General features: G+C 39.5%; 1 protein-coding gene across 1 annotated transcript in view; it reads left to right on the forward strand.

Moving 5' to 3' along the window:
• LOC126172899 (another transcription unit protein) overlaps window positions 1–12,469 on the forward strand; it is a 73,997-nt gene that overhangs the window by 35,757 nt on the left and 25,771 nt on the right. The window contains exon 4 of the mRNA XM_049920915.1: window positions 3,064–3,233. Coding sequence (XP_049776872.1) covers window positions 3,064–3,233 — 170 coding nt within the window. The remainder of the gene's footprint in view (window positions 1–3,063; window positions 3,234–12,469) is intronic.

Genomic DNA, 12,469 nt, shown 5'->3' on the forward strand with positions numbered 1-12,469 from the left:
TCTTAGAAATTTTCATCCACTGTCAGTCAGCAGTCTTCACTAACAGTTTCCCAGCTTTTTGCACCAGCTCATCAGCAGCTTTCACAGCAGCTTCCTCAATGTTTTGCGCCAACTCATCAGTCAACGAGGGAATTCTTTCACTTCTTTGTTCATTATTAATATTTGTTCTGCTGCCTCTAAACTCCCTACACTACTTAAACACACTTGTTCTGTTCATAACACCTGTGCTGTACCTCATTTTGGTTCATGAAAATATTTCTGTAGGTGTTATTCCTTCTGCAAGTAGGAAGTTGGTCACAGCACATAACTCGCACTTTGCAGGATTTCTTACCAACGTCTTTCACGCATCTGGACGCTGCAACATGAGTTTACACACCATTGTGTTCCTGCGATGCTAGCTCTGGTCAGGGGATTCCCCCTCCTCTACCACTCAGTATTGCCAACTCCCAAAAAATAAAAAAAAACGCGTCCTGTTATGGTCACAGTACACTTATTTTTTAAACATGCTTCATGCTTCATATGAAGGAGTCACACATGTTCATGTATGTAAAGAGCAAGGAATATAGCTGTCAGGATAGAGAAAAATGAGAGCAGTTGACTCTTTAGCAAACAGGCATCAGTAATATAAAAAAATTGTTTTGGACTGTTTGTCACAAAGAGTTAAGCAAAGTAGCTAAATCTGTAACTTTGCAAGTAATCAGTATTTAATTCAGCACTGGCTTTGGAGAAGCTAGATTGGACTGTGTAAAAAATTGGGACCTTGAACGGACGCTCATGACCGCACAGTTGAGCACCCCACAAACCAATCATCATCATCACTGGCTTTGGACAGTGCAGTGGAAAATTCCAAATCCTTACAACTTTTTTCCAGTTGCCATGAATTATAACATCATTGTCAACTTCTCATGAGGTGAGATTGCTTTTCTCATTTTAGTATTACACCATATTATGTGAGGAGTTACAAGCTTTAATTAAGTAATTGTATATTTCCATGTCTTTTCACAAGTAATTTCACCAGTCTTTGAATTCACTGGGTAAATCACAAAGTAAATTAATGCAGGAAAACTTGATTTAAAAAAAGCCACTGTATTGACCATTTGAACCATTCTTCACATGTCTGACTTCCCGCACCCTACCATCTCCCACTCCCACAATGACAGTGTCAAGGTACCAGTGCTGTCCCGAGTTGAGTATAAAATACACTTTGCAAGAGCATAATCATATGCTGCTTAAGTTCTTTCCCATACCATCAGATCGCTAGCCAGCAGTAGATTGAAGCTGTATCATTTGCACGCTCGAGATATGAGATGGTTTATTAAATGTCCAATATCTGTGCAACAAAATCATAGCATGTAGTTGTGGACCATCTTTTAGCCTTTGTAAATTAACACTTGGAAGAAACTGCACGGATGTATCTGAGACTGCTAGTATTTAGTATATTGAGCTTAACACTGCCCATTTTGATGACTCGTTACACAAACTCATTGGTTGAGAATTTTAGCAAGTGAAAGTCACTCTTCAGTAACTAGGGTAACCACTCACTGAAAAAGTATTTTAAAAAATAAATTAAAGTTAATGTAACACAATTACCATCAGTCCTGAATTAGCTGTTTATGTAGTGAAGAATCAGAATGATCTGCAAGAAATGAATACCTGGTATCATAGTTTGCACAAACTACAGATACTGTCCAGAATTGATTTAGATATTTGAAGTGACTAAGTACATCTTGAAGTGTAGTTGGTAGTTTCGAGAATACACCATGTAGCAAAATAGAAGGATACCACTTCAGACTGCTAGATTTGTTCAGGTGTGGTTTGAAAAACGGAGATGAACATTCACAGGTGCCTTATTCCAACCAATTACTTGCCTTGAATATCATGTGGTCTGTGTGCTTGTGTAAGTGCAGCAATACATAACAAATGTTTTAGTATTCTTCGAAGCCATTCATAGGTTGTATCCACTTATGGGGAAAGATACTGTGATAGGGAAGATTGAAAGTAATTTCAAGGAACTGAACCTAAAAAGGTGCTAATCTATGATTGTGATCTCCCCAGAATAAGAAGGAAAGAGAAAGGTGGGAAGCAGAATACTTCAGAATCTTTATGATGAAGAGGAGCTACCCACAGTGCAAGGAGGAGGATGTTGACACAAGGGACACAGATAATCCAGTGATACAGCCAGAATTTTACATTATGTACTAACTGAGAAAAATATGTTTTGTGCTTGGAAATGTAGCAGAAGCTACAGAAACCAAAAGACAATTTTATTTAATGTCCAGTATGTATAAAACAGACACCTAGAAAATTATTTTTATGCATGATAGAAAACCGCACCAGTCTATAAATATAAATTCATAATTAAAATAATATATTGTAATCTCTCTCTCTCTCTCTCTCTCTCTCTCTCTCTATCTATCTATCTATCTCCCTGCCAAAAGCCTCTACACTCTGATAAGTTCTCATCCTCATTGGCTTACCATCTTGGAGCTGATCATTAATTCAGTTTGCATGTTGTGTGTGTGTGTGTGTGTGTGTGTGTGTGTGTGTGTGTGTGTGTGTGTGTGTGTGGGCGCGCGTGCGCGCGTGTGAGAGAGAGAGGCGGGGGGGTTGCATATTTGTTTATGCCATAGGTTTTGTTTTAGAGTTTTTCATTGATGCTTTGCAGAAGAGTTTCATATTTATTAATGAAAACACATGCTCCGGGAGTTCTATTATATAAATAAAAACATCAGAAAATTCACGTGATATTTTTATCCATGAAAGATAGATTTAAACATCTTTGAATGATACAATTGAGAATGCATTTTGAGAAATTACTTACACTTCCATCTGTTTTGTTGAAAACTTAGTTTCTGTATCTTAAAAGAATAAGCTGTAGTCACTTATTTATGTTGGTATTTAGTGCTGTGTTACAACCTAGAAGAATTATATTTAGGAATAAATCTAGACCACCAAATTTATTTGTTGAGTACTCTCGTGGTCTAAAAGAGAATTATCAGACCCAGATGTTAGTAAAACAGTTATTATTTGAACAGTGTGTCTTTTGTTAATCTTCTTTTGTAGGAAACGAAAGCGGGCAGTCATTAGTGATGAAAGTGGCTCTGATGCAGAAATAAAGAAAAAACCAAAAAAGAAAATAGCAACAGTAGCCTCTGGGAGTGATGCAAGTGATGCAGAAGGTGAAAGAAGAAAAGCAGCAAGTGAAGGAGATGATAGTGATGCAGAACCAGGAGGTATAACTGAAGATGACAGAAATAATATATTTGCCATGTTTGTACTTGATTTCTTTTCTTCTTCTTCTTCTTCTTCTTCTTCTTGTTAATGTTGTCAATCAGTATGGTAGTTTGAATGCTGCAAAACCATACTTACAAGACTCAGACGACATTGCATTCAATAGTGTCACAGAAACCTTCCTATATTTTGATGGAGGGGAGGGGGCTGGGTGTTAACTGTTGTGGTGAAACACGGGGTACCAAGTTGCTAGGTGCCAAGCAATAGTCTTAAGCACTGCAGCATGGGAACAGATTGGGAGCATTGATTAATATGCCTAGCATGAAAATATTGTTCTTCTAAGTTTCTTCTTGCTCAGGTGACCTAAAGATCATTTTCAAAAGTTTGAGGTGGAGTGTAGGAGAGTGCTTGAATGGCTGCATGATTAGTTCTATAGTGAGAGAGAGAGAGAGAGAGAGAGAGAGAGAGAGAGAGAGAAGGGATACTGAAGAATGTTGCCAATTTACTACCTATCCCTATTACTCTTTTAAGCCCACAGGACAAGGTTCATCTTTTCTCCCATCATAATATACATATTGGGAATACTCTCCGTGTAGCTAAACCTATGTTTCTGATCCCACCCTGTAAAATTTATGTATATGAAACACTGCTTCTCACATGTTTTTGTAGTACTTAGCATGTTTCCTTTGTGTTACACCAATAGCTTTCACCAAACCTGCACTAATATAAAAATCTTAAGTAAATATTCCAGGTACACTTCAAACTTCTCTTTGCAGATAACCAAGGCTAAATGTTGTGTTGACTAACTTGACACACGGTACTCATCCTCTTAATACTCCATGTCTCACCTGCTCTTCATATGTGTGCTCCACCCTTGTATCTCAGTTCCTGTGTAGATAATACTTTGTAAAATTTTTGAAATTAGCACCTCCTAATGCCCTCATTCATTGTTATGAAATATAGCAGTCAGTATTTAGCAATAAAAATCTAATAAGAGCAACCAAAGTTGGTTGTACCAGTAATATGGCTAGATCACGTAGGAGTGAGGAAACCATCTTTATGGTTAAGAATTGATTTGAGGAAGAGATGCTGTATTTGCCATGCTGACTAATTCCCCAGTGTTGCTTGATGTAATTCTCCTTAAGTTCATAATCTTTCAACTGATTGATGAGTTTGTTCAAAGTTCATTAGTAAATATATGTAGTGACTTTCTCCAGACTTTTGCCTATCCAAATAATTGCCAGTGTTGTGGCAGTTGACATACAATACAAATGAATTATGCCTCATATGTGAACCATGTCATTTCCAGTATCATATACCTTTCATGCACAGGATAAGTTATGGTAGGGAGCTGTAACTAGATTGTAAGCAGAAACAACTTTCATCATGGTTCTGTGCAAAAGGACCATTGAAATAATTTTCACTTGTTACTGCAGGGGAACTAGTGTATCGAACAGGTCTCGTTCCTGGAGGTGATCTCGTAGCCCTTGTAGAGATGATCAGCAAGGCCAAGTACTACTTGTTTGATAGCAGGCTGGAGACTAGAAGTTCATGATCTTCCATTATATTGTGTCCTAGAAGTTAATGAATATTCTATTGTTAGATAAGTATAACCACCCCCATTATAAGATCTGCAAAAGAAAGACAGCCACAGTAGAAAAGTTTAAGTGTACAACCATGTAGGAAACATTACGGGTGAAATTAGGAAAATGTGCCCATATTCTTTGGGCATGTCCAACAAATTAGTCCCGGCAGACTGACAAGAAAAATTGTACAGCATTTTGAAAAATTAAAAGGCAGACCCAACTGTTGAAGTAAAGCTATATGAAATGGAGTAAATGCTTAAATATGGTTTTGGGAACTCGAACAGTCGACTTAAGTTTATTGAGAGAATTTTAGGAAAGTGTAGATCATGTAGAAGGAAGAGTGGTATAGAACACTTGTTTGATCCATTTTTGAGTTCTGCTCAAGTGTTTGGGTCCCCACCAGGTTGGATTAAAGGAAGACATTAAATCAGCTGCTAGATTTGTTACCAGTAGGTTCTGTCAATACGAGACTAGTATGGAGATGCTTCATGAACTCAAATGGGAATACCGGCAAAGAGGATGTTTTTTTTTTTTTTTTTTTTTTTTCTCGTGGAACACTGTTGAGGAAGTTTAGAGAACTTGCTTTTGCAGCTGATTGCAGAGCGATTCTATTGCTAACATACATTTCATGCAAGGAGCACAAAGACTAGATAAGTGGGGCTCATTTAGAGACATATCGATAGTCGTTTTTCCCTCACTCCATTTGGAAGTGGAATAGGGAAGCAAATGACTGATAGTGAACTTGGTGCCATACACCATACAGTGCCTTGCAGAGTATGTATGTATGTAAGTACACGTCAATTACACACACTGTATGATACATCACAAGCTAGCAGGAGACGTTGCGTGGCCATTTTTTATCTATAGGAGGTGAGATTCAGTACTGAGACTTTTAAAGTGAGGGAACCTACAGCTGGCTTTTAGAACTGTTAGTTCCTTCCACAAGCAGGAAAGGACAGAAAGGTTTTGCAAGGTTAGATCACTCAGGCCCCAAGTCGAGAGGGACCAATTCCGGGGGGAGGGGGGGGGGGAGAGAGAGGGGGGGAGAGAGAGAGAGAGAGAGAGAGAGAGAGAGAGAGAGAGTAGAAGGTCAGTGACGGTACTTTCATCAGTACTGTGCCAGCTTTGATCTACATCTGTACTCAGCAAATCACTGTGAAGTGTATGGCAGAAAATACTTTCCATTGTACGACATAGAGCTGCTTCCCATTCTGTTCACAGATGGTGCAATTGTGCTTAAATATCTCATTGTGCACTATTATCAGCCCAGTCTTATAGCTATGGTAGCATTTTAGTGTTGTGAAATATTCCTCGATTCCTCCCTTAAAGCCAGTCTAGAAATGATTGGACAGAATGAGAAATAAATAAGGATTAAAAAGAAGAGAAATGAAAAGTGGAATGAATGGTTCAGTTAAGAACTAAGGGGAAAGTAAACCAATAGACGGAAGGATAAAACCAAAGACGGACGAAGATGGGAGATAGAAAAGAACCAGAGTAAATATTGAAGTACTGGCAGTGAAAAATAAAGTAATGTTAATTAGAATAAAGGGGAAAGGGGGTTGTTATTGTTATTATTATTATTATGATTATTAGACTTCAGATACATGTATTAGCCGAACTGGAATTTTGTTTTCTGAAGGTAAATAATGACCACCCACCCTGTCACTATGTAATTTGACACTTTTCTCTTGTGTATTCTCATTTTGCTACATCAGAAATAATGGTTCAGGAAAACTATAAGGGCCATTCAAAAAGAAACAAGCTGGAGATATCATTACAGAAACCAGTACCTGTGTGTTAGAAGTATTGACCCTGGCTGTTGATACACTTGTCCCACTGTGACACAAGGTGGTGAATGGCTGTCTCATAAAATACCCGTGGATGCAATGTTAACCAGTTCCGCACTTACAGCTGGATGTCGTCATCCGAGGTAAATCGTTTGCCCATCAGAGCCTTTTTGCAGGGACCAAAAATGTCGTAATCATGGGGAGAGAGGTCCAGATTGTGTGGAGGGTGACAGAGAACCTTTTATTTGAGTTTCTGCACGAGTGCCCATGACTGTGTTGGCAGTATGAGGCTATGCATTGTTGTGGAGCGGAACGACCCCACAGGTGAAATTGCGTAGTCATTTTGTTTTGATCGCTTGGCGAAGGGTGGTCAAGTTTTGTGAGTAATGCTGTCCCATGCTGCAGGAAGTGAATCAGAAAGGGGTCACCTTACTCAAAGAAGAACGTCAGCATAATCTTTCATGTACTTGTGTGGACGACGTCATCCAGCTGTGTGTGCGGAACTGGTTAACATCACAGCCCTGAGAATTTTATGAGACAGCCATTCACCGCCTTATGTTACAGTGGGACACAAGGTGGTGTCTTGTCTTCGTTGCCTTTGTGTCTCAACAGCCGGGGTCAATACTTCTAACATACAGCTACTGTTTTCTGTAATTATGCCTCCGGCTCATTTCTTTTTGAATGTCCCTTATACATTGATTAATACAGATGTAGTTTTAAGTGCTTCACTAGCCACACATCTTACGCTAAGGAACTCTCCATATTCACTACATTTTACAGATCTGTTACAAACACAATTTCTTTTTTTACGCATTTGACCCATTTTTTGACAAGAAAAAGATGGAACCTTTGAGCTAAGTACAAATGCCTTAGAACAGTTTCTTCACAATTTCTTTATTAACTTTATTTTCCTATGCTAAATATGTAGGTTGACACAGTATTATTGAAACTCATTTCCATGTGAGATCTGAAAGGAAATGTATATTGCTCGATAGTCTCCCTCTTCTCTAACTGCTTCCAAAAGTCAAATACAGCTACGGCCATGTTGCCTTTAGCAAACTCTTGTGGGCTTTCAAATAGAAAAATATGATGTGGTGATGGCCCTCATCTACGTACCCACAGACTCAGAGATGAAATATTAAAATTTTTAACTGATTTCATTGTCTAGGGGCTAGGATACATAGTTGCCGCATTACAAGCCAAATACTGCTGAGTCTACTGTATACAATATGAATATACACAAGAATCGAATGGCCGAAGGCTCCTATCACTCGGCAATTGTGAATTTTGAATGTAACATAAACATTTATACATGAAAGATTGCAATTAAATAAATTCTTCAGGTACTATTTTAACGACTTTAAATGATGAGTTCGACAGCAGAAGTACCTTTAAGAATGCCCTTTATTGCTGTAAAACATTTATTAGTGTCAATGGTCCAGCAATAAAATAAAATAGAAGTTGAACAACAGGGAAACAATAGATTCCTACTTAACATAATTAGTTATGAACAACAACTACATAGCTCATGAGATATTCACTTCTAAACGCGTACTGTGTCTTCACTGCAGAAGGCACGGAAATCTCACAATTGAACGAGTTGGCACTATGAAATATTTCTAACTTCCGTGACCACACGCAAACTGCTCCTCTCTCCCTACTCTTGCCCGCGACTGTCGTCCAGCACTTTCCGTCCAGCACCTCCCATGTCCTGTGCCGTACTCACGCTATACTGTCCAGGACTTTCTCCGTCCTCTCCCATACTGTTCAGTCCTCCGCCACTTCGGTAGTCGCCTGCTGTAGTAACGACCGCTGTGATCGGCTAGAGCGCTCCTGCCATGTCTTCAAGCCAATGCACACTCACAAACATAATGAAACACATTTTAAATACTGGATTTACATTTAAGTAACTTGAAATTAAATAAATATTCCTATGTCTGGACCATAAACATGCTCTAACACACATAATTAAATAAATAAAAAAAAATCAACTAAACATATATCAAAAGAACAGAAACAAAATGTAGGCCAGTAGCCTAATGTCTCTGTGCTTTCTAAAACACAGTAAATATTTACCCAATTTCTTCATGAATAGGATAAGTCAGATATAAACAAAGACATAGACAAATCAATATATTCATAAGCATGCTGCCACTGTTTTTTTGTGTAACTATGGAGTACTTATGGCCTGACGCGATCGATAGTAATCGGCCACTTTGACCTCCAATAACTCTTGTACTATTCAAGTTACATGCCTGTAATTTATACCAATAGCTTTATAAAGACACTGTTTAGATTTTGGAAATTGATTGCTGGGTGTTACTTGTATAATTTATTGTCACATACTAAACTTTAAAGTAATAAAGACACTGAAAATCTGATTACACCATCAGAATCATCGTGCAAATAATGGTAAGGTACATGTTCTTTTTTGAGGTATTATGATTCATCTGGCTACTATTAATTTCTATACAAACTGTTAAATGGCTGCCATTAGGGTTTCGCTAAGTCCGCCATCTTTGGTATTCCTGGCATGTCTCCTTTATCGACACAGCGTCACCACGGAATTCCCTCCCATGTGGTCCCTGGACACCAGCTAACGTTCGGCACCATGCAGCCGACGACGAGCCGCGGCCCACCGAGAGGCCCCAGTGCGGTCACGCCAACTCCGAACTAAGAATATTTTCAGGTCACCACAACTTGGCCGTTACCTCACTCTCTATATATTGCTCATATGAAGTGTTTACTTCAGCCAACCCAAATAAGACAGATTTTTCTATCAATGCAGTTACTTAATATTAAGTGTGGTTCATATCTGAGTTTATGTTATGAACAAAATGTAGCTTGTAACGTAAGTCTCAGACAGGCCTAACAACTTTTTCAGTGTTGTCTTTGTATCTGTTGGCTGCTCGATGCCTCAACTACATGGTGAGGAGTTTTCTCCTTATCCCTTCTATTCCCCCCCCCCCCCCCCGCCCCCCCCTCATGAACCATGGACCTTGCCGTTGGTGGGGAGGCTTGCGTGCCTCAGCGATACAGATGGCAGTACCGTAGGTGCAACCACAATGGAGGGGTATCTGTTGAGAGGCCAGACAAATGTGTGGTTCCTGAGGAGGGGCAACAGCCTTTTCAGTAGTTGCAGGGGCAACAGTCTGGATGATTGACTGATCTGGCCTTGTAACAATAACCAAAATGGCCTTGCTGTGCTGGTACTGTGAATGGCTGAAAGCAAGGGGAAACTACAGCCGTAATTTTTCCCGAGGGCATGCAGCTTTACTGTATGGTTAAATGATGATGGCATCCCCTTGGGTAAAATATTCCGGAGGTAAAATAGTCCCCCATTTGGATCTCCGGGTGGAGACTACTCAAGAGGACGTTGTTATCAGGAGAAAGAAAACTGGCGTTCTACAGATCAGAGCGTGGAATGTCAGATACCTTCATCGAGCAGGTAGGTTAGAAAATTTAAAAAGGGAAATGGATAGGTTAACATTAGATATAGTGGGAATTAGTGAAATTAGGTGGCAGGAGGAACAACCCTGAATACAGGGTTATAAATACAAAATCAAATAGAGGTAATGCAGGAGTAGGTTTAATAATGAATAAAAAAATAGGCGTGCGGGGAAGCTACTACAAACAGCATAGTGAATGCATTATTGTGGCCAAGATAGACACGAAGCCCATGCCTACTACATTAGTACAAGTTTATATGCCAACTAGCTCTGCAGATGATGAAAAAATTGATGAAATGTATGATGGGATAAAAGAAATTATTCAGGTAGTGAAGGGAGACGAAAATTTAATAGTCATGGGTGACTGGAATTTGAGTGTAGGAAAAGGGAGAGAGGGAAACATAGTAGGTGAATATGGATTGGGGCTAAGAAATGAAAGAGGAAGCCGTCTGGTAGAATTTTGCACAGAGCATAACTTAATCATAGCTAACACTTGGTTCAAGAATCATAAAAGAAGGTTGTATACATGGAAGAATCCCGGAGATACTAAAAGGTATCAGATATATTATATAATGGTAAGACAGAGATTTAGGAACCAGGTTTTAAATTGTAAGACATTTCCAGGGGCAGATGTGGACTCTGACCACAATCTATTGGTTATGAACTGCAGATTAAAATTGAAGAAACTGCAAAAAGGTGGGAATTTAAGGAGATGGGACCTGGATAAACTGAAAGAACCAGAGGTTGTACAGAGTTTCAGGGAGAGCATAAGGGAACAATTGACAGGAATGGGGGGAAGAAACACAGTAGAAGAAGAATGGGTAGCTTTGAGGAATGAAATAGTGAAGGCAGCAGTGGATCAAGTAGGTAAAAAGACGAGGGCTAGTAGAAATCCTAGGGTAACAGAAGAAATATTGAATTTAATTGATGAAAGGAGAAAATATAAAAATGCAGTAAATGAAGCAGGCAAAAAGGAATACAAACGTCTCGAAAATGAGATCGACAGGAAGTGCAAAATGGCTAAGCAGGGATGGCTAGAGGACAAACGTAAGGATGTAGAGGCTGATCTCACTAGGGGTAAGATAGATACTGCCTACAGGAAAATTAAAGAGACCTTTGGAGAAAAGAGAACCACTTGTATGAAACCGAGCGAGGTGGCGCAGTGGTTAGCACACTGGACTCGCATTCGGGAGGACGATGGTTCAATCCCGTCTCCAGCCATCCTGATTTAGGTTTTCCATGATTTCCCTAAATCGTTTCAGGCAAATGCCGGGATGGTTCCTTTGAAAGGGCACGGCCGATTTCCTTCCCCATCCTTCCCTATCCCGAGCTTGCGCTCCGTCTCTAATGACCTTGTTGTCGACGGGACGTTAAAACAACACTAACCTAACTTGTATGAATATCAAGAGCTCAGATGGAAACCCAGTTCTAAGCAAAGAAGGGAAAGCAAAAAGATGGAAGAAGTATATAGAGGGTCTATACAAGGGCAATGTGCTTGAGGACAATATTATAGAAATGGAAGAGAATGTAGATGAAGATGAAATGGGAGGTACGATACTGCGTGAAGAGTTTGTACATAGCACTGAAAGACCTGAGCCGAAATAAGGCCCCGGGAGTAGACAAAATTCCATTAGAACTACTGGCGGCCTTGGGAGAGCCAGTCCTGACAAAACTCTACCATCTGGTGAGCAAGATGTACAAGACAGGCGAAATACCCTCAGACTTCAAGAAGAATATAATAATTCCAATCCCAAAGAAAGCTGGTGCTGACAGATGTGAAAATTGCCGTACTATCAGTTTAATAAGTCACAGCTGCAAAATACTAATGCGAATTATTTACAGACAAATGGAAAAATTGGTCGAAGCCGACATCAGGGAAGATCAATTTGGATTCCGTAGAAATAGTGGAACATGTGAGGCAATACTGACCTTACGACTTATCTTAGAAGAAAGATTAAGGAAAGGCAAACCTACGTTTCTAGCATTTGTAGACTTAGAGAAAGCTTTTGACAATGTCGACTGGAATACTCTCTTTCAAATTCTAAAGGTGGCAGGGGTAAAATACAAGGAGCGAAAGGCTATTTACAATTGGTGCAGAAACCAGATGGCAGTTATAAGAGTCGAGGGGCATGAAAGGGAAGCAGTGGTTGGGAAGGGATTGAGACAGGGTTGTAGCGTCTCCCCGATGTTATTCAATCTGTATATTGAGCAAGCAGTAAAGGAAACAAAAGAAAAATTCAGAGTAGGTATTAAAATCCATGGAAAAGAATCTAAAAACTTTGAGGTTTGCCGATGACATTGTAATTCTGTCAGAGATAGAAAAGGACTTGGAAGAGCAGTTGAATGGAATGGACAGTGTCTTGAAAGGAGGATATGTGATGAACATCAACAAAAGCAAAACGAGGATAATGGAATG

The sequence above is a fragment of the Schistocerca cancellata genome, chromosome 1, assembly GCF_023864275.1.
Source record: "Schistocerca cancellata isolate TAMUIC-IGC-003103 chromosome 1, iqSchCanc2.1, whole genome shotgun sequence".
Classification (NCBI taxonomy): Eukaryota; Metazoa; Arthropoda; class Insecta; order Orthoptera; family Acrididae; genus Schistocerca; species Schistocerca cancellata.